General features: G+C 40.0%; 1 protein-coding gene across 1 annotated transcript in view; it reads left to right on the top strand.

The window, feature by feature from the left end:
* Positions 1-23,774, top strand: part of tafa1b (TAFA chemokine like family member 1b) — a 119,023-nt gene that overhangs the window by 84,692 nt on the left and 10,557 nt on the right. The window contains exon 2 of the mRNA XM_078247375.1: positions 21,072-21,212. Within this exon, the coding sequence (XP_078103501.1) occupies positions 21,072-21,212 (141 nt within the window). The remainder of the gene's footprint in view (positions 1-21,071; positions 21,213-23,774) is intronic.

The following is a 23,774-nucleotide window of genomic DNA, read 5'->3' as shown; positions in this document are numbered from 1 at the left end:
TGGACGTGGGAACGAATGTCTTCACAGTCTTGATGTTAGGAGAGAGTTTAAAAGCATCAAAAGCATACTTCTTTACAGCAGTGTCTAGCAAAATACATCTAGTACAATTCCATTAGTTGCCATTTACTTGCACCGTGCTGAATGCCTTTAGCCTGGATGCCAGTCGAACTTAGCCCCACCCACAACATTCGAGGTCGGGAAGTTCGGTCTGGACTTGATCCGTTGAGGAGCAATTATGCTCCAACAAGATCTGTTCGGACCAATCAAATTGTCGGACAGATGATCAACAGTAACAGAATCAACCATGTCACCAAAGAGCGCTTGGGTTGAATTTGTTTACAACAGGTGGCTGCCGCTTGAGAACTGAGATGTGTAGATTCCACCATCGCGTCTGTTACAGAAGATATTGACAGCGCATTCATTTTAAAATCCTCAACCGGCCTGTCTCAAACTAGCTGATGGTGTGGCTGCGACTCAGCTGTTCAAGTGGCAGAGGCTGGTTTTAGAACGTAAGAGGCTCCACCTGTTTCAACGGCCAATAGAGAAGTCAGCTGGTAAGATGGTCAGATATAAACTATATGAAGAAAATTATCATTAATCCATTTTATTTCTGCGTTACAGACAGCTTTAGGAAATGACAGAGTTTTAGACGGAGCGGAGCCTCAACAACCGCCCGAAAGCACGTAGCTAGCGTTATATGGTGGAGAGAGATAGAGAGAGAGACTGAAGAGAGGGAGCGCCCGGCGGCGTTAGAACAAAGCCGTGAATCGGAGAAATAAAACGTGTTTTCACCGATTCATCTCTAGAAATGTAACTGCAGCAAGCATCTCACTACCACTAACGTTATCCACATTTATATTTACACGCAACAAATGATATATCCAGCTTCAAAAAAGTCTAAAAGTCGGAAGTTAGAACGAATGCATTGTGCAAAGAGTGGTAGCTATGGAGACGATACACGGTGTTGAGTTCTGTTGACAGTTGAGTTCTGTTGCTCTGATTGGTTGTAGATCTATCCAATGAATGCAGAGAATGAATGAATTTTCTTTCCTGGTTCGGTTGGAACACGCCCCATAATCACAGCCCAGTGGAGCGGTTTCAGACTCACATTCTGACTAGAATCTGAGTATGACCACATCAGGCTAGAATGCCTTTGTATGACAGACTAAATTGCAATAATCATATATATATATATATATATATATATATATATATATATATATATATATATATATATATATATGTTTTTAGGGCAAGGTTCATTTCTATTGCAACAGCTGAGGGCCAGTGAGCTGGGGTAATGAGAGCCCCTTGCATGACCACATCAGGCTAGAATGCCTTTGTATGCCTTTGTATTGTCTAAATTGCAATAATCATATATATATATATATATATATAGATAGATTTATATATATATATATATATATATATATATTCATGCATGTTTTTTAGGGCAAAGGTGCATTTCTATTGCAACAGCTGAGGGCCAGTGAGCTGGGGTAATGAGAGCCCTTGCATGGTGTGATTTGCCCTCTTTCAACATGTCACAGTTCAGACAGGTCAGATACCTCCCTCACTCCACTATTGGAGATGTCTTTAATGAGGGAGAGACCTCAGACATTAGAAGGGAAGGCAGGCAGTGAGAAAAGTGAAATGGAGACCTTCTTAGACAAGTATTAGAGCAATATAGCATTGAAGTTTTCGTGTGTGTGTGTGTGTGTGTGTGTGTGTGTGTGTGTGTGTGTGTGTGTGTGTGTGTGTGTGTGTGTGTGTGTGTGTGTTGGGCACAGAGAGGAGTTGATGAGTCTCTAACAAGCGGCTTCATCAGAGTGAGGAATGAGCTGCCAAGCAGGATCTTTCTTTTGACCTACCTTGGAGAGCGAAGGATGGATGGACAGATGGGTGGATGGATGGATGGATGGATGGATGGAGGGAGCGAGACGTAACAGAGAGAAATAGGGAGAGCATCTACTGAAGTGCTGTGCAGAGGCTCCTTTCTTCATTGCCTGTCAAGGCAGCTCTTCTGTCTGCCAGAAGACAATCACTTATCTCCTAGCTCTGATCTCACAGTCACGACAAGGAGCACCACCAGTACACAGGCAATGACCAGGGAAATGATGCAGCCGATATGATGGATAAAGAGGATACACACTGTCACTGCTGCTTTTGGCACAGTACCAGCCAAATCTCTTCCCAAGTTGATGTGTTAAAGAGGTGCTTTTTGAAAGTACAATATATGGATGAAAGGTAGATACCAGAATGGAAAAGTAGCTAAGGTGAACCTTTATTTAGCTAAAAATTGTGTTTAACCTTATTTTTCTCCTATATAAAATATGTACTAAATGTCAACACAATTCAGTTTTTCCAATATATTTATTTTTCTTTGAAGGGAGATTTTCTCTGGTTCTCTTCCTCTCCTCCTCCCTCCCTCCATCAGAGAGCTCAGTGCGTGCATTGCTCTGGCATTAGTATGCACACTGAGTTCAGTCAGACTTTGATGTGCAGCCACATGATTTCACAGTCCACTCTGGTGGCACAGATCAAATTTACAGGTATGTAGAGGCAAGACTGATGACGAGATTCATTTCATCTCTACTTAAGGGTTTCACAGTTACTTAAGGTACATACAATGCAATATTCACATGTATTCACATACATGTAAATATTGCTCATACAAGACTCTAAGAATGCTGTCATTTGGTTGTTTGTCACCATAACATAAGTATTTACATTATGAGGCAACAGAAAAAATGCATGGGAAATCATTTTTTTAACATTGAATTAGTTCTAGGGTTTTTTTTGTATTTAAGTCACCTCTAAGAGAGAATGACCTTGAGAATCAGCGTGGACACGAGTTCAAAGCAAAGCCATGATTCTAATCTTTATAATGAATGGGTACAAGAGCCTGTGTCATTCATTACGACGGATATTTAATCTCGTAGATGGGGGGGATAGTTTCTTTGACTGAATCGTGGCATATTTCAATCCATGATTGATTCCTCTCTGCAGAGGATTGCTATGGAAGATGAAGTAATCACTCTCAGTCAAAAAAGAAAAGAGTGAAAGTTAGGGCTTAGAGCTCCAGCATTCAGCAAGTCAATTCAGTTTGTTCCTAATGTTACCTTTGATAAGAAGCCACAGGACGCTTATCTCGGCACACACTCTTAAAGTGTAACTCTCGTAAAAATGCAACCTAGGGTCTTTTTTGTGAATGTACCCGAGTCAATTAGGACGGAAGCGCCACTTTTAAGATTTACCTTAGGGACCGTTTGGTATTTATGGAATGGACCACCGGAGGAAAATAGGGGAGGGTCATGTCTTTTTATTCTTTGTTGAGGGGAGGGTCACCCTCCTTCGCTACCAGATGGGTCTGACCCATGAGTTTGCTGGGGGAGCAAGGGGAGCACTGCCCACCTGGTGGCTGAAAAGGGTAATTGCATTGTTTAAATGAGTGGAATAATTACATCTGGCATGACCAGATATTTTATAAAGATCTTAAATAACACAAAACAACTAAATGGTGGTAGGTAATACATCTGATTTCATATACTGCTTTAGTAAAAAAAATATTACCTGGCTGACGATGGGAGCAGCAGGACGCATAAAACGAAAATTACTGTTTCACTAGTCTGGACATCTTACCGTGCCAACCTTGCAATAAAGGTTTCCTAAATGCCATGTATATAAATACAATGTCAGCCTACCAATTTATTGCGGGTTTTGTGTAGATTTGGACTTTTATACGTTTATTCCACTTTGTTTAAATGGCGAAGTGGAGAGGCCTCGTTCACCTGTTTGGAGCTGGCTGGTGAATGTGAAGCTCATATCGGCCTTGCTGGATACACTGTGACTCTGTTTGTGGATCTACAGATCGCTGTGGATTAGTTTTTTTCCTTGTCATTGGATTACGGCAAAATACGGATCTTTTTTCTTAACGTGTCTTAACGTTTTATGGTGCTTTGTTTCTGCGTTTGGATAGGCATCTCCTATAGACCCGCCACCGTCTGTCTAAGACAGCCGTGCCGCGATTGGATTTCATAAGGGCAAATTGTTAAATTGTTACAATGTAATTTAAAATCTGCTTTAAAAATAAACATATATGTTTTGGAATATAATGTTCAGCTTCTGCAGCTTTACCTATATGCTAAAAGATACAATGACTGAGGAAGCCTAGTGATGAGTCCATAGTGTGCTTTGCTGAATGGTCTCAATGTTTTATTGTTTTATTTCATATGAATACTAGTTTACTAGAGTAACTTAGTATTTGAAGTAATGCAGTAATGCAGGAAGTGTGCATTTAGTTTCCATGCTTATTGTGATTCCACAACAATGTTAGTGAGTAAATCTACTGAAATGGCCACCACACCATAACAGAGGAGTGTGATGCGTAAGATGAGAATGCAGAGGTTAACTCATGTATGTCATGGCTGTAAAAAATCTAATGGCATCTGTACATCTTTGTTAAGTGCAAACTAGCACATAAGGGGAGGGTCATGCCTCTTTTTCAAATCATTTTGGAGGGTCATGGAAAAATGATTACTGGTGAGGGCAGGGTCAAGTCTTTTTAGCTTACAGGTCCCAAAACTCCTCCTGTGGCCAGTTAATAATTTCCTTATATAAGTCCCTTATTATCATTTTTTGGTCAAATGGCCTTTTGAATGGGAGAGCTAGGGGCACTACAATGATAGCATCAAAATCACTATTTTTAAAACACTAAGAAGGCTCGACACAACATGAAACTTTGCTCAAAGTATCACCAGGGGCTCTACACATGAACTCGACCATTGTGAACATTGTTTGTATACACAGAGTTTACTAAAAAGAAAGGTTTTGAACGACTCACTTTAGGAGTTGTTGTTTACGCTATCCACCATCTTGTCAGTCAAAAAGTATCGATCTCCGAATGCGAATGGACTCCATAGGAGGAAATGTCATTCCTATATGAGGCTCCTTTTTCAACTACAAGGTCAATAATATTGTTTTTCACTAACGACAAAACAACGAATTATCCGTCATTTATATGGAACTAAGCTTTAGGAGCTTTCCATCTTTACTCTCCTCCCTCTACTATTTTTGACTGGCTCGATAGACGGCGACCGGAAAAACCAGCTACAGTGAGTTGTTAAAACCTTTTTTAGTAAACTCTGTGTACACAAACAATGTTCTCAATGCTCGATTTCATGTGTAGAGCCCCTGGTGATACTTCGAGAAGTTTCATGTTGTGTCGAGTGTTTTAAAAATAGTGATTTTGATGCTATCATTGTAGTGCCCCTAGCTCTCCCATTCAAAAGGCCATTTGACCAAAAAACGATAATACGGTGAATCTTAAAAGTGGCGCTTCCGTCCTAATTATGCTTTTAAGCTTAAGTTTGACTCGGGTACATTCACAAAAAGACCCTAGGTTGCATTTTGGCGAGAGTTACGCTTTAAAGCTCCATTGTGTAATGTTTTGAGTTGATTCTTAGTAAAAACCCCTTTCTTCTTTCACAAATATGTGCTCATTCATGTATAATTACTTCCACCAAGTAATCAAAGTATTGTCGTAAGCGTAGAATCTGCCATTCAGAATCATTCAGAATACATACGAGCGAGTCGCTCGAATGGCAGCAGTCATGTTGCGCTTCCATCTTTAAAATACATTGGTCTGGTGAATGAATGAACAATACACAGCACAGCAACACGATCCGTTTTTTTCATTTTGAGTTTGACCTTCTCCCTCGCACCTCAACTGATCTCTGACTCTGCTCACAGAGAAAAATATGTAGCCTACGCTGTAAACATTGCCTTACACTATTAATCTTGTACAATATACAGAATAACGATCACTGAGCACTGATACTCGTACTGGAAGCCATGTTAATCTTGCCATACGGCCACTGTAGGAGTTACAACGCGCTCGGAATGGGAGGGGCTAGAAGGTAATATTCAGTTGGTTGTCATATACAATTTCACCGCTAGATGGGAGAAATTCTTACACAATGTGCTGTAGCTTTAATAAACACTTCTAGATTATAAAAGTATTGATTCAAAGAGATGTCAAGAGTGGGTCAAGTTTGTTGTTGTCTTTATCTTTGCAGGGATGTGAGATAGAGGCTTGTTAATGATCTATTCGTCAATCATTTTTGGTTCATTTTTCTCTGTTGTGGCCTCAACAATAGAAACAGATGAGACTCTTCTCCCACTTGTGTTACCACATCAAGATGTTATCTCCAGCTTAAAAGCTTATCAAGCCGACAGTAATGATATTGAGTGACTGAATTGTGTGTTTTGATGGATATCACCGTGAGTAATCTGATGCCAAATTGTGTTCCAGTTCTCATATTGTTCCGATTTTAGAATCCGCAAATAACTACGCTCCCTTCTCCTCTCATTCTTACCCCCACCGATCTGCCCCCCACCCATCTCTTGTCTCGCTTATAGTCATTTGTCATAGCTATGATTCTTTCCCACAGGTAGAGAAATAGGTTGAAAACCCATTTTAGTGCTCTGTGATACAAAAATAGATTATCATTGTCCGATGTCTTTTGGGCCCCTAGTTAATCTGTTGCACAGTGTGTACTGTGCTGGATTTTCAATAGTCTCCATTCTCTCTCAATAGGATTGAAAACCTGTCTCTAAAGGTATCTGCAATGCTTTATGTGGAGGATAATTAGCTTCTACAGTAAAGAAACATCACTGAGGATGGTGAGAATTACCAGTGAAGACTCCTCTCGTCAAATCATTTTCGATACAATCGTTGGCTTTAATTACATTTAATTATGTTTGGGAATGTATGAAAAGGGTCCCCTCTTTGTGATGCTTCTTTTGGTGTAAACTTAGAGTGCTCATATTATGCTTTTTGGCTTTTTCCCTTTCCTTTATTGTGTTGTATATCTTTTTTGTGCATGGAATAGGTTTACAAAGTGAAAAAGCCCAAAGTCTTACCATTTCCAATGGAAAACACTGTTCACCAACTGCTCCAAACAGCTCTATTGTAGTCCAGCCTTTACTTCTGTGACAAACGTGTGTCACTTTGTAACACACGTTATAATGCTCGCCTAGCTGCTAGCGTGGCACGCCCTCATACTACTTCTGACTGGCTTGTAGTGCTGACCTAGGTACTGCGCATGTGCGACTCCCAACAAAGATGGAACAGAAGTCTCACTCGGTAGCCTCACTACCGAGTGACTCACTACCAAGCCTCACTACTACCTCACAGCCTCACTCGGTAGCTAAAACAGAGAGCTTGACACACAGGGTGAAAAGAGGAGCTGTAGCAAGGTGTAGTACAACAAAAATATGGTGTTTTTTGAAAATGAAATCATGTAAACCTATTCTGATATAACCTCTAAATACAATTATGAACCTGAAAATGAGCATAATATGAGCACTTTAAGTCTGTGTAATGCTGGAAAATGAAATAACGACCACGTTGGAAGGCAAAAGTGTTCATACATTTTTTATATGTTCCAAGTGGCCCCACTTAAGGGTGAGAAGCCGGCTGCCATAGAGAGGGACGAAGGCCCATATTTTCAGGCAGTCTATGGGAAGGCACAGAAAGCGAGGAGTTCAAACCCTTCTTTCTTACTTCAGCATGGCTGGCCAGTCATTTCAAAAGTTAAAAGAATTGTCAGACACAACCCCCTTAATTCTAACATCAAAAAGGTCTGAGGGGAGAGGGTTTCACTATAAGTATGTGCAGAGCAGAAGTGTATTATATTATTAGTGATAATTTGGAATAGCCAGATGTCTGTTTTTGGTTAATTTTGCAATTTAAATACCTGACAAGTCAATATACTCACATTGATGCTACAGCCACATAAAAACCCAACATTGCCATGAAACAATTTCCATAATGACCAAATACAACCAGATTTATCAAAGGGATGGCTACCTTGTTATAAACACTATGGCAACATATCTGATGGTTGAAAATTGTAGATAGTATCACAGAATAAATCGTCATGTCGCAACCCCTAGGTCAAAATATATTTCTATTCAGAAAATGTCTGACAAATGGTGGTTATCTTAGTGAAATATCCCTTGTGCCCTTTATTTGATCGATGGATTAAATTTATAATGAAAACGTGTGTATGAACTATCAGATCCTAATAAACAGTATGACAAAATGGCTGTTATATGATCAAATTGAATAAAATGTCTTCAGTCCTAATTAATTAAAGCTCTTTATGACAGCTTCAGGCTCCCATCTTGTCAACACACTCTTGTCCTTGTCGCTACCGAGAGCAAGGTCAGCTGCTTAATGCCACATCTGACATCGTTATTCTGTATTGTCAAACAGGAGCTAAGTGTTTAGCACATTGATTTTCCTCTCATTTGCTCTTGCTTAGATTGATCATCATGTGGGAGGAAAGTGATCAATGCTCTGCCATACAATTATCTTCTTACGAATGCGTCATTTAAAAGCCAATATCCGCTTAAATACGGTGCTTAGTGGAAAACTCTTCGTCATGCACATGTCAGGTACATGACTATTGACCTAAAGAAAGAATACAGGCAGTGAATCGTAGAACATGTGCAAGAGCAGTAAGCTTTCATTAATAGATCTGTAGAATATGTATTTAGCAAGACATGGCATACTGCTTTGGCTCAGATGGGTCTCAACCAGTTTCTTGCTCACCTTTCTAGCCATATTTGCACTAACAGACTTGAGGTATGTGTTTGTACAGCTCGTGTGCTAGCACATTTTAGATGTTGTTTGCTCCTGCAAGTGTTTAACAATAAAATATATACTTTAAAAATGTATAAATAAGAGCCTTAATACTTAAAGACAAAATTAAAACATGCAAACATGCCAGTGAGAGGAGTATGAGCTTATTAATATTTATTACATATGGGGCCCAATTATGCAGAATCCTGCAACTCCCTGATTTACAGAAAGTGGGCAGATTATTTGCACAGTAAAGTGCCCTTTCACTCTATACACTACTCTGGATATTTTAGCATGCATCCATAATTTGATGTTAAGTGCCTGTTGATGCATTATGTATATTAGATAATGAATTGTGTGTAATCGAGGCAGACCAGGCCTAAAACCTTGAGCAACATACCGCTCCAGACCCCACATGCAGAAGCCCCGGTATGGCGTGATTGCTTGTTGAGACAACCACCATGTTCTCTGCATCACACCTCCTCCACTTTGTCATTCTGTGTCACACAGTATTTAAAATAGACCTTCGACCAGACAGAAGCTCTGATGCATCGTACTTAACAACTCTATATAGCATTTATAACTTTATAATTAGCCATTTTCAGAACTTTTTCTTTTCATTTTTTGGGAAGAGGTGAACTGAAACTCATGGTCTGAAGCCATTTTCCAGGGCTCACAGCTTCCTATTGTTTGCTACTAAGGTATGTCACTTTCTGAAGGCTGCTCTATGGTGCCGTTCAAAAAGTCAGTTTTGTGATTCTGAATGGCCAATTTAATTTCTCATTTCATCCATCTGAGTCTCATTTAGATCGAGCAGTGACCTGTGTCATTTGGACATTGGATAGAGGTCAGGAACAGCCAACTATACTGCAGGGTGCAGTAAAACACAGAGAGGTGCAGCTACACTTGCATGCCTGGATCAGATGGTTGTGTTCAGACACACACACACACCAGAAGAGAGGAATAAAGTAAGAAACAAGAAGTGATAAATGAAGTTTGCTGACTTTATCTAATGCATCTCTTTATGACTGCGACAGCACATAGAAAATTATGTACAATAGTGTCACTGCACTACACTATTTCTGGCTTCACCCTCATGGCATTAAAATAAGATAAGCAGGATGTAAGTGAAGGGACACAAGCCATCTCTCACCTTTACTGCAGGTTTTTATTTTGATACCACATTTAAAATGCAATGAAGCCCATCTCCATACAAAATCTGTCATGCTTACAAAAGAGTATCCAACAAAGTTACACCTGAAAGACCACAGAAGTAGGTTACATCCTGCATATATTTACCATAATCAGCCCCTTTTCCCATTCATCTGTAAGGTAACTTCTGAGAACTTTTAATGCATTTTCTCCAAAGCAGTGTTTTGTTTTTTTCCTGCCAGTTATTAGATTTCATTGCTTTTCTGAACAACCATGTGGGTAATAAAAGCGTGAATTGACATTTAAGCTATAATGGTTGTCAGCAGCCCCTGTAGTGCCCCTCCCTTCACTGGGCTTGAGCGTGGCAGTGGGTCTTCTTGCAGCGGGCTGAGTCCATGACACGGTGAGTTATATATGCCAGGGCATAACAGAGCCCTTCTTAATCCGGTTTTCCACGCTGCTCCCTCTGGACTGGGGTAATTTCATGGTTCTGAACTGGTATTGATAGAGCCTTGGTAAATGAGGCACGGAGCAATCGTTAACTTTAATAACCATAAAGATGTGAGCATTGGAGTCATACAGGCCCACGAGAGGAAACCCATACAGGTGATTAAGAATCGACCAGGGCCGTGGCCAGCAGCACCTCGCATCTCTTATTCGTACTAATGGAATTACCTGTTAAAGATGTCAAGACTATTACCACCAATGGTGCAATTGCTGTACTACACTTTTCCTATTCAGTAAACTGGAGCATATTTTTCATTCCATGTCCCCATGCATGAAGAATACATGTTAAAAGCAAGCTGAATACTTTTTCTGGTTTTCTCCTCATTTATCAAACCCATTCATAAGAGGTTTCTTTAAGTTGGAGCCACTGTTGTAGAGCTGTATTTAGTATTCTGTAAGACTATAGCTAGATACAGAGGTAAGCCATACCAGCAGGGGGAAAAAACAACATTGATTGGTGTGACTCCAGTATAGCTGGGTCAGTGCTTCCTGTCAATCAGCTTGAGCTCTGAAGTGTCTTTTCCCCCTCTCCCCCTACCTCCCTCCCTCATGTTTGTGGTAGCTCCAGGTGCTACTGTAGCTGCTATGTCCACTTGTTTATCTACTCCCATTACTGTGGGTGATGCTGCCTCAGGAGGAAAATGACATCCAGGCCACAGAAGGGTCAGTGAGAAACCAGCCTAAAGACTTCCCACTGGCTGCGGTCAGAAAGACCATACGGCTCACTGCAACAGGGTGCTGATGGGCACTTGATAAATGGTGAATCCACTCCAGCTCCCGATGCATCAGTGACACATGGGTCAAAATGTTTTTAGATTGGATAAACAATGGTTAACAAGGCCTAAGATTAATTTGTTTGTTACTCTTGGAGACAGTCTGCACTGTAAAACCTCCCACTTCTTCTTTAGCTGTGTTTTTGTGGTGAGTTGTGTAAGCTCCTCTAGTAGCCTTCCTCCCTGAGGCTACCTTTTATTATTCATTGGTGGAAGTCAGCCCTTTGGGAAAGGGCTTCAGAGTGAGAACAAGTGGCTGGGGCTCAAGACTTATGGCGGTTTTCCATTACATGGTACCTGCTCGACTCGCCTCGACTCTACTCGCATTTTTTGGTTTTCCATTACGAAAAAAAGTCCCTGGTACCTGCTAACAGGTACTTCTTTTAGTACCACCTCCGTCAAGGTTCCAAGCGAGCTGAGCCGATACCAAAAGGTGACGTGAAAGCGACAGATGGGGGTGTCCTGAACAAACCCGACATTTTTAAATAGTTTAGCCAGCTGTGGGGTTTTTTGCTGCCTCCAGCTTCATTTGAAACAAAATGTGTCTTCTGGCTGTGGCAGCAACAACACACCTTTGACGTTCTGTGTGTGTGTTGCGTTAGGTCACGGCAGTTTACTGGACGATTTACTCTCAAAGGCCAGGAGAACTTTAGCTCAGCAAAAAAAGTACTTCATGTCCAAACCATAAGAGGAATGTTGTCTCTCATGTTTTTACCAATAAAGGACGGTCATATGTGCAATACACAAAGTCAGTGTCCATGTTAACACCTCCAGTCAGTGACATGCATAACAACATAGCTCTAATGTGGCACATACACAGATATATGCACTATGCATGCAGTCGCTCTCTGCTTTTCTCTTATTCTTGCTACTTCACACATCTCCTTCATATTCCATGAGGTGTGATTCAAAGAGCATTAGGTCCACAGATGTGATATACTCGTAAAAATATAGCAGTGATGTCTAATTCTGCTCCTCCCATAGATTTCTCTTCACACTGTTCATTTTAACTGGTCCTGTTACAAAAGTAGAGGAATTTGAGCAGTAAATAAGGGTTGAATAATTTCTAATAAAATATATAAACTGTATCAGTTGCCAAGAGGAAGGACATGAAAAGTTGTTCCCTGGCACTGCCTCTAAGGCCTCCATTTGGAATCCACTCAACGGCGCTTTGTAGCGTGTTTAAACATTATTCTAAGTAATCAGGAGGAGTGTTCATTAACTTCTAACTTGATGTTTAAGTAATGAAAAGTTAAATTCTGAGGAGCATCATTAAACATATATGCAATGGGACAGCTGCCCCACAGCCACTTTGATGCCTTTGCTTCTTGAAACAGATCATTAATATTCTTTTTTTTTCTTCTTCTTCTCTCAAATCTGAAACACTAATCGGGACAAACAGAATAGAGCTTTTTTCATTTTGGACATGTCTGACTACTTTTCAATCAGACGCATTTTATTATGTTTAAAACTGTTCAAGTCATAAAAATGTTCCATTATACATGATTTCAGAGGTGAAAGTTGGCAGGACATAAACCAACTCACTAAACAATCTTCTGCTTGATAAAACTTTACAGGGGTTTGAATTGACTTTTCTGGCACACAGTAGAAAGTACCTTTGTTACTTTGCGAGAGCAGGACTCTCCATTTGTCAGCAATGATTTGAAATGCAGCTCTCACTCTGCTTCTCGAACTGTGTTGAATTTACAATTCTTTGCTCTAAATATGTCTATAATTATTTAAAACCATAATAGCTGTTGCCACCTGTGCTGTAAATTGACAATTAAAAGTGCTAAGACAGTGTGAAACAGAAACACTGGGAAACAACAAGTTCACAGAAAAGGAGGGATTGTGAAGAAAGAGGGACTGTGGTTGATACAGCAGCTGCCTGTCTGGCAAACACAACAGGCACTCTAGCATGCAGGCGGAAACAGCTCATATTCACCTGAGAGTGCACTGATTAGGTTGTCATGACGAGTCCTTGAGAGGCTTAAGTTTTCCCGGCTGCTGTGTTCCTTCCCTCATCCATATGTCATTACTTAATAACATGTAGCAGTGAGAGAAGCAGTGCGAGCAAGAAGGCTAAAGAAAGTTGGAGAGAGGGGAGGTGACAGAAATGCTTGCTGATGGTGTGATTACTGCTCTTGGCCACTTTGCATAGGTTATAGTTGTTGATGCTGAAGCTGAGCCAAGATGTAGTGGGAAAATGTTGTTTGTTTAGGGAGTTTCTTTTCACGAGCACCTGCATTTATCTCCGTTTCGAAAAATTGCCAGATGCAGTGAGATCAGAAGGCAGTGGATTACGCTCATTGTCACTCAGAGGAGCGTGGAGACTTTGGGTGAATAAACTCTCATGCTTTGTTATTGTAACCTTGAGTTTATGCGCAGAAATAATGCAGCCCATTATGGGTTGTTGATGGTGATCTGCATGGGTGTTAAGCATCCAAGGATTATTATATTGGCCCGAATATAAGACAACCCTGATTAAGGGACACTTGTTTTTGTTTTTTTCAAACACCTGTTTTTGGAAAAACACTTTTTATGATACAACACACTTTCACACTAGTTATGTTGGGAAAGTTTCCCAGACATGCTATTTATCCAAGGAGAAGAGAGGCGTGATTATGAATCCCACTGCTTTCCTTGGTAAAACACGCCCTGCGTAGCATTCAAGCACTAGGATTGGCTAGGCGTCCATGCTCGCGCGTCTAGGTCCTATCCCCAGGGCCCAGTTTTTCAAAAGTAATCCAGTGGGATTTCGGATCACGGATTGGATCAAATCTTGGAAAGAGGGATTCCAAACTCAGATCAGATCATGTAATCCGATTTTTACATTTTAATCTGGATCAAACCTGCCCTTTGGGTTTTTCAAAACTTTGAACTCAGTTTGGGATCTATTTGATCCAAAAAAAAAAACAGGATTATCCTGATCCCATCAGAACGGTGGATTCAGTTGTGATTTTTCGAACCAAATACAATCAGAGTTTTTTTTTTTTTAGGTGAATGATCACAAAATCAATGTTTACTGATGATGTATATACATTTCTTCATATTTGAAGCATATATGAAGCATGTCTCATCTAATGATTTTTGACTGTTGGATAGTATTGTATTGTTTTTGTTTTGTTATCTAACATTATAACAAAATAAGGTATGTAAAATGTTTGTTTATTTTTTATGTTTGTATTTTGCCTACCTGCTGTTCTTTGCTAAGCCAGTATGCTGCACTGTTGGTTCCATTTAAGGCTCTGGTAAACAGGATTTGGTAATCCTGAAATTTGGTATTTGGATCACAGTGATCCAATCCAATGTTCCTTTAAAAAACTGACATAAAAGTAAAAAGGATCAGGTGATCCTGGATAGCAAAACATGGGATTTCCAAATCCGGATCAATTTGATCCAGATTAAATGTTTTGAAAAACTGGGCCCTGAGTATTGGGATTCATAATAATGCAGAACTGAGTCCTCATCTTTGAACCCTTTTCGCTCGTAAAAAATGAAACATGAATTAATACCATTAAAGCATAATATAAATCTCACATTTGTGTAGCTTGTCTATCAGTCTACATACTTAGCGTTCAAAATTATTTTCTCCGGCAGTCTTTTTGAGCTACTCATCAACTGTGACAGCCATAATTCTTGGCTGCTCGTTTGTTTCTGCAATCAAGACATCTGGAGACGCTTTGGACTCACTTTCACTCATCATGAATTTATTTCATACATGGCAACAAAACACAAGCCTCCAGAAATTTGTGTAGGTTAAACTGGGCTAACACAACACTTGTAGGGCTCTTAAAGTCACCATAACTGACTTAAAGATGCTAGGCTTGCAATAATAAGGCTATACAAACAACTCATAATGCCACACTCTCTTTAGGAGTCGGTGTTACAGTACTATCTCCATTCCAAAAGACTATCTGGTGATAAGAACACGTTATTGTCTTGTCCTTAAAGACAACTCCCACATTTTCAAAATATTTCATTTTATATGCGGGCCAATACAGAACATTTGTGTAAGTGTAAAAAGTTATTTATATGTGCAACTTTGCATTTTTGCTGTCTGTAAATTTTCTCAGTCTACAGATCTCAATCTCTCAGTGCTCTGCAGAAAATAAACTAATTATACATACAATACATTATACACTAAGTATGACTTTTTATCCTGAGCTCCCATTCCTTCTCCCCCATCTAGCTCCACATTTTACAACCTTACCTCATTAACAGCTTCTAATTGGCCGTTGGGCTAAGCTGAAAACAATGAAGCATTGATTTCCTTAAACATAATCACCTCATCCAGTCATTTAATGGCTGCTGTCACTGTGGGCCGCCGAGAGAAAAATGACCAGTCAGTGGTCCCATCGATGCCCTTCACCTCCCTTCACCAAAGGCTAGAGTGCACAGCCACCCACTCCATCTCAGCAGGTTGGTTTAACCCCTTTAGCTGCCTGACAGGCTCCAAGCACTACATCCATCACAACATGCAGTCACGTCTCAAGGTGTTGTGATTCCGTAATGTACCATAATGCACACACAATTACTGTTGTGCAGTTGAGAGTTTCAGCAGAACATATATATTTGAATGCCACAAAATATCGAATTTGTAAATACAGACACACTATTCAGGCACAGACACACACACACACATACTCAAACGCAGATAATGGATGGTCATTTACTCAACCCCGAGCTCCCAGCTACCTGAATGAAATTACGTCTCGTCCAAGTGGCCATTTGTCGTCTAAGTGGCTTTTGTGACTAGCCCAGTGGAGTCACTGTAGAGCCATTTACACTGCTCTCTCCTCCACATACCAGATGGTTCATAGTGATCACGCTTAATGTCCACCTGGCTGATGGCTGGACCTCACCCCTGGATGATACACACAAGCATGAGCTTGTGTGTGTGTGTGTGTGTGTGTGTGTGTGTGTGTGTGTGTGTGTGTGTGTGTGTGATAATCCCGAATTCTGTTGGCAATAATTATAATAATCATCATAACGATCATAATAATCAAAATATTATGTTCTGTCCAAATTACTTCTATTCAGTCAATGTCCAAAAGTAAAACATACACAACAAGCACAACCATATTCCACTAAAAGATCACTTTTGTCATTTTTACAAGATTAAGCTCCACGGACAATGTATTCTGTACATTACTAATGATCATTTTGCAAATTGGATTATATTTGTGTACAGTAGATTGTTGAATGTGCCTTAAGGCCAACCATCTGTTTTGATTTATTATGTTGGAAATCAACTAGCTGTGACTAAATACATGCTTGATCTACAGTATTGTAGGTTATTATTGTTCTGTTTTTGCTTTGAGTTATAAATCTTAACTTTATTTTCTTAATTCTGTTTGGGCAAATTTCTCATGCTGAAATGGCTGTCAAAGTGAATCCTTCCGTCTTTCCTTTGTGGCTGGGCTTCCTTCTGAACTCCAGTAAGCCTACAATGATGAACTTGACTTATGATTCATTTAATGTCCAGTAATGTATTCAAAGGTTTTACACTACTTCCTGTAAATCTTTTGGCATTGCTTCCTCTGCATAGATCATGCAGAGGAAGTTTCACCCAAATCAGATGATTGACAGTTTTGTTAATGTATCATTGGCGCTTCATCAGTTTGACTACCAGTCTGACTAACATCCAATCCCATTCATACAAGTTTACCTTAATAAACTGTCATTTCTCAATATAACTCTTCTGATACCCTCATGCTGCCACAACTCCCCCCAACACCTCAACCTCCTTTACTGAAACTTTGGTGATTTGTATGCATATATGTTTACAGCTATCCCCGATTACACTATTTTGTGTTACAGGGAATAAGATCTCCCAGTACAATCACTGACTACGTTTACATGCACATAATATTCCGTTTTTTGTCCTAATTCCGAAAATGTCGATATTCCGACTAAGCTGTTTACATGGTTAATGAAAGTAAGTATTCCACTAATATTCCCTTTTACATGTAGCCGTGCAAAACAGGATTTTTTTCAAAGTTTACCAGGGGCGCCAGACTTATTGGACCATGCGAACACAGCATCCCTCTTTCATTCCTTCAACCAGCTTCTCGAAAAGGTCGGCGTAGCAATGTGTGTGAATATCCAAAAACCTGTTGATATCCAAGTCTTTGATAATGTTTAAAAGCTGCTGTGTTTCTCCTTCTTATCGGGTCTGCAGCCTTGCAAACTGTTGGCTGGTTGGTTTGTTTACATCAACCGTAGCAACGCACAGAGCTGACCATAAGCCGTAAACAGGCAAGAGGCCGTAAACTGCGGTAAAAAAACAGATTGAGACGCATATGCACTGTATACATGTCCAAAGAATGCCTCTAAACGTCTTAATCAGAAAATGCTATATTTGGAAAAAGGCCTTATTCAGAATATCCAACCAGAAGATGCTGTTTACATGACATGTATCAAATTCTGAATATTGTCGTATTCAGAATAATAGTGGAATATCGGTGTGCGTGTAAACGTACTGAATGTTGCTACTCAGGTTCTTTGAGCGCTCTCTCAAAGAGCTGAGCCTTGTTCTCCAAATCTTACTGTGTAAAGGCCCAAATGCACCAAAAAACATTATGACACATGATGTCAAACTGCTTTGACGTGTCTACTACCTTGTTTAGATTTTCAAAATGCTGCTGCACGACATGTTTGGAGAGAGTTACTGTAATGCGCTACGTAATGATGTGATCGGAATCAAAATTTATATTAATTAATTTATATTCAGGCACCTTACTGCCCAAAACTGTTGCTGCACTCTCGCTGCATGTCCGTCTCTCTTCCTCACTGAGGTCAGCGTTGTTATCAATGAAACTGGCCACACCAGGCGAGAGAGCTGGCGGTAGTGGTGCACACCATGGAGATCCACTTTACAAACAGTCTTCTATTTATATATATATATATTAGGGCTGTCAATCGATTAAAAAATGTAATCTAATTAATTACATACTCTCTGATTAATTAATCGAAATTAATCGCATACATAATTAACGGTGCCTGAACTGATACTTTTTAAGAAAGTAAAAAAAGAAAAGAAAAAAAAAGGGTACTAAACAACAGTTGGTGACATTAAAGAACGGCTTGTTTATTGCTAAGGCCATATGGTCAAAATGAAATGATTTAATAATAATGTATAACAATAACAATAACTAATTTCAGTAGTAAATTGCTGTTGAACCATCAGATGGGAAAAGGACATTTACAATAACTTCAAATGCACCACGAGGCTGTAGTTTACCAGTTTCATTGAACGCACCGTCTGTGTTGTTTCTCCGATGGCAGCTGCAGATTGTTACATACCGGTGTTGAATCCTCTACAGTAAAGCACAGTCAAACTTTACACCGTTTAGCGTTAGCTGTCAGCATTTTAACCGTGTTTAATCCAGCTACTAGCTAGCGGTAGGCTAACGTTAGCTGCTGTCGAGTATAGTGTTAACTAGCGTCATGTGCAGCGGTGTTTGTGTTCAGAGCATCAGAGAGAAGCGCAGACATATCAGTGGCACCAGATTTTCGGTAGCCAGGGTTGGCAGGAAAAAGATTTTTACAAGTAAATGTTCCAATTAATAATCCAGGCAGAACATTCTCGTCTCCCTCCTTCATTTTACAGTCAATGGTGGCTAGAACGGTCCGGGTCAAACGTCAATATGGAATGGATTAATCTGCGTTATTTTTTTTTAACATGTTATTTGTTCTCAGATTAATTCATCTAAATTAAAGCGTTATTTTGACAGCCCTAATATATATATATATATATATATATATATATATATATATATATATATATATATATATATATATATATTAGGGCTGTCAAAATAACAAAATAATAAAAAAAAAAAAAAATTTATTTCTTTTTACGGTGAAACAAGAGAGCAGAAAATATTAATGATTGTGCGAATTGAACTCGTAATTCGTTGTGCCTACACCATTGCAAAGTGTCCAATCAAATGATGCGCGTCAATTATTGCTTTCAGTGCGTTTGGGTCTTAAACCTTTGCAATAATTGGTAAATGTGTGGACTAAACTGTCTCTGACTGAAATGGGGATACACAATTTAAATATTTGATTCACAAACTTGCTTTTGTAACTAAAGTACCACTGAAAAACTTTTACCAAAAATCACAGATCAGGACAAATCACAGCACATTTAAACAAGTGATATTACTGTAATATGATAGGGGTTTCCTTTTGTTGTCAGATGTTAGCTGGTTACACCTCTGTTGTGCTAACCTGCATTTCAGGCTTTGAAGCTAGCTGAAGGGATTCAACCCACTTCAGTATTCTGTGATGCAAAATGCACTTATTCAGAGATCTGCTTTGACTTGAAAGCAAGTCTGCAGGTCAGGAAGCTGTTGGTAAAATATTCAACAAGCCAACACATTGTGGGATTTGGGGTTTTAGCACACTCAGGGGATTTTTCTCATCACTTTTATAGTCTGTGTCCTGCCCCCTCCTGCCCAGAAATATCTAACAACAAGCGCTAAGAGAGTGACATTAATACTGCACGACAGCACGGTCCAGCAGGACTGCAAATGTTTGCCTTTTAATCCAAGACTCGGCGGCCTTTGGTCTGGCCACAGCAGACATTGACGGGAATGGGAGAAGAAAACTGTTGGCAAACTTGTATAGGCTGCAGTGAGCTCAGCTCCGTAATTCATGACCCGAGCCATTTCAAACATTTGCACAACCAGCCCAGCTAGAAAAACACACACCGGTTGTTGTCATGCCACTGGAAGCAAATGCATCGTCTCACCGCAAAAGGATGTCCTCTTTAAAGCTTGGTACGGGCGAGCGAAATAAGGCACAAACAAGATGAAATGTGGCATTTGGTTATCGCCCGATCTTTTTGCACTCTATCCTCTATCCATTCTGTGGATTGGAGACGATAAGTTCAACCCTCCTCTCCTTTCCTCTCCTCTCCTCTGTCCAGGGATGAGCTCCAGTTTAATTGTTGGACGCTGGTGTCCGTTGCGGTGGCTGTCAAGGGAAGATAAAGAGTTTTTCCTGGGGCGTAAGAAAAGGGGAGAGCGGTGATGGAGGGCCTCTCTCCTGCAGCTCCGCTGGCTGCATTAGCCCCACGCTTTATAATTGTGTGAAAGGGGCACTTCCAGTGGCTCCCTCATTACTCATTGGCATGGCCAGTCCCTGGCAGCCAGACACACCTTGTCCTCTAGCTCTCTCTGCCTGTCTCACTCATTTCAGGATGTCCCTCCACTCCATCACCCCCTCTCCCTCCCCTGGGCAATCCTCCCTATTGTTATTTTGACAGAGTACCGCCATCGGCGCATATCGCCTTCTCTTTTCACTGGATTTTTGTGACATCCTCCTTTGTCAGACTGGGACCTATTGTACAGCATTTGCTCTGATGTCGCCTATGCTCTGGAGTTAATGCTTTAGTGTAGTATAGCCTAAGACTGTATTGGCTCAGTCATGGGACTCAAAGGTGTCAGCCATCTAAGTCTATGACGATGATGATGATCATGATGATGAAGCCTATGACTGCCAGGTCTTCCCTGGAGAAGCACAGACAAAAGATTCATCCCTTTTTAATCATATTGACAACATATGGAAGATATCAAGGGTGCAAAGGCAGGCACATTAATTAATACATTGCAAGTGCATGATGTGATCTTCATAGGCTGATTGGTATAGAGTGGGGACAGCCAACACTGAGTGAGAGGCAATTTGATGACATAATTGAGATGCCTTGAGGGCCAATTTGTTACACATACTTCCAGTGGTAAGTGCCCAATGATTGTACTGCAGCGTGCCTCTCATGATATAATGAGGGGAGGTTGTCCAGTTTCCCTAAGGCCATCTTTCATTCAAATTATTGTTGCTTATTTGGATTTTTGATGTTGATAAAAAACACATGTATAAAACGTTTCCACTTCCGTTGCTAACGTTCATATTCAACGACATAGTTTCTCTCATATTTACTGACTGTGTACTGCTGTGTGTGTCTGTCTGTCTGTCTGCAGAGGGAGGTACATGTGAGGTGATTGCCGCCCACCGATGCTGTAACAAGAATCGTATTGAGGAGCGTTCTCAGACAGTCAAGTGCTCCTGTTTACCGGGGAAAGTGGCCGGGACAACACGCAACAAACCCTCCTGTGTGGATGGTGAGGAAGTCTCATGTGTTTTAACATTGAGCTGCTGCTGACTATTTATTACTAAAGGCTCTTGTGAGGGAAAAACTAATTTTTCTATTTGATACCTGTTGCACCCAGCCCAGTATCCCTAGTAATAATGTGTGATAAACATCCAACATGCCAACATTCAGTGCCACGCAGCACGTAGTGTGCCCTATGTAGCAGCAGAAATTATCGGTATTGAGGGGGGTTTATGGGTGTGTAGCCCATTTGACTTCAATGCAATGCAATCAGCAGTGACATTTTTATTAACTGTAACCATGATTTTTTCCTAACCTGAGTATTGTTGTTGCACAATTTCCCATTATCATTATTATCATGCACATATATTGCACAACAATATTGTTGAAAGCAAGAATTTTAAAGATAGCACTGGATGTTAAAAAGAAATGAAATTGTAGTTTAACTTAATTTAGGGTTTTGCAGAATCTATATTTACATTCTTTTCTGTTGATAGAGTTGTTTTTTTCCTGTAGTTAATCATTCTATAGTGCTTCATTTTCTTAATAAGAACACTTTGCATATTTCTGTCAAATTAAAGAAAAACGATAAATAGGACACTGTCATGAAACAAAATTTGGATATTACTTACATTTTGTTTTATTGCAATAGAAGACCATCTAAATGATTGTTATGTAATTTGTAATTAAATTACAATAAATCTAGGATACAGTTCTTAGAATGTTGAAAGAAGTCCTAGACTTTAACATGAGACTAAGGAAAGAAACCTGTGTATTCTATGTTCTTCTATGGAGGTTACTGCATATTTCTGCTGGATTTAGTTAATTATGGTTTTACTTTAACTACACATGCATTATTGAATTATTACATGAGCTATTTTTCATTGACTCTTTCTGCAAAACTGCAGCAGTCTACACGACGTGTGGTATAAATATGACATTTCAGAAACAAAAGATGGTTCCAAGTTACGATTACCATCAGGTTTGAATACATTTTTTTCAAAAATACTTATTCTTCACATGCTTTAATTAACACCTCAGACAAAAAACTACAGCATATTCCAAAATAACCTCCTCTGCTGTCTCTCAGTGATTTTTCAAATAATAAAAATACATTAAATCATTAAAACCCAGTGGTGCTGTGCTGCTTGGCATCATGGGAGATAAAGGATGATCCAGTTGGGCTGTTGAACACCTGAGCAGGGAGCATGTTGCAGATCACATTGCCTAAGGCAGTTCAGGCTGATGGAAATGAATAACTAATAAACACAAGTCAGGGAAGCTCCAGGCTAGTGCACCTGAATTACTTCTGCTGAGAAAAACAATCAGGCAGAGGCTTGCATGGGAGAAAAAAGAAAGCTGACAGGAAGTCACAAGTCTACTGAGACAGAACTGTGATGCCCCCTTCACTCCACAGAGCTCATTTATTGCTCCTCAGTGTCGATCTTTACGCCCCCACCTTCAGCAGAGATCAAAGTCATCACTCTGACTGCCCTCTTGCCAAGAAATGACACCTAAATATCTTCATTATGAGGGATGTTACATGAAGGGTCAGACAGGCCTACTCAGTGGCTTCACAGGGTTGGTTAGCCACAGCTGACACTCAAGAAAATCCAAGAATATAAATTAGATATGAGCTGAGGATGTCACAAAAAAAACTTTTTCTCTGTTAGATGAAAAATTACCTAAAACCCTGTAAAACTTTTTAGGACAGCTAGAGCTACATTTTAAGTCCTTGAGACATTAAATTCAAGAAGGAATTTTGTGTTTGCCCTGTGGTTGGACACATCTCCTGAATGAAACATTTACAGAGCTCTGACCTTAAGATACAGACTGTGTTGTCATTGTACAGAGAGACAGACAAACACTGTCTCTTCCACAGCACCTAACAGACAAGGGACTTTGGACTAATTTTTAATTCTCTCACCTGACCTTGGGACAAACTTACTTAAATGACTTAAAACCAGACGGAGACAATAGTTCTTAATTTGATTATGAAAACCATGTATTAATTGTAAGAGTGGCTAGTAAAAATTAGACGATATACAAATCAAAAACTAAATCACACGGACAGAGGATTGGAGATGGAGAAGTAGGAGGTGTTGTTAACACTTCATGCCTCTATGCTTCAGGCTCCCGCAGCGAGAGAGTCCTTGCTTTATTGATTGACAAGCACTTACAGAGGGAGTGGTGATAAAAATGGAAATGACAAGTCACTGAGCAGCAACCTACGGTATTGAGCACCACCCTGAAAAAGTTAAGAGGACCTGACCTCTTCAATTATTTTATATCCTTTAGTTGGGGCCTTCGCCTCCTCTCTTGGATATTTTTCACCTGCTTGGAAGTCAGGTTGTTATTTATTTAGCACTGAAACCACCATTGGATAAGGGCTGAAGAGCAGACAAATACCTATGTGATTATTCATTAGGAGCTCATCTGTAGTCAGAAGAGCCACGCTTTGCAAACACGCCATTTAATTAAAGGATCTTTTTTTTGCAAGTGTGAAAATAAATGGACACAGGATAGGGGGTGGGGGGGATGGGGCTTTTATTATCTAGGAAAGGTATACCTG

The sequence above is a fragment of the Sander vitreus genome, chromosome 4 (genome assembly GCF_031162955.1).
Source record: "Sander vitreus isolate 19-12246 chromosome 4, sanVit1, whole genome shotgun sequence".
Classification (NCBI taxonomy): Eukaryota; Metazoa; Chordata; class Actinopteri; order Perciformes; family Percidae; genus Sander; species Sander vitreus.
Note: the sequence above shows the minus strand (reverse complement) of the source record. Positions and strands in the feature narration are given on the sequence as shown.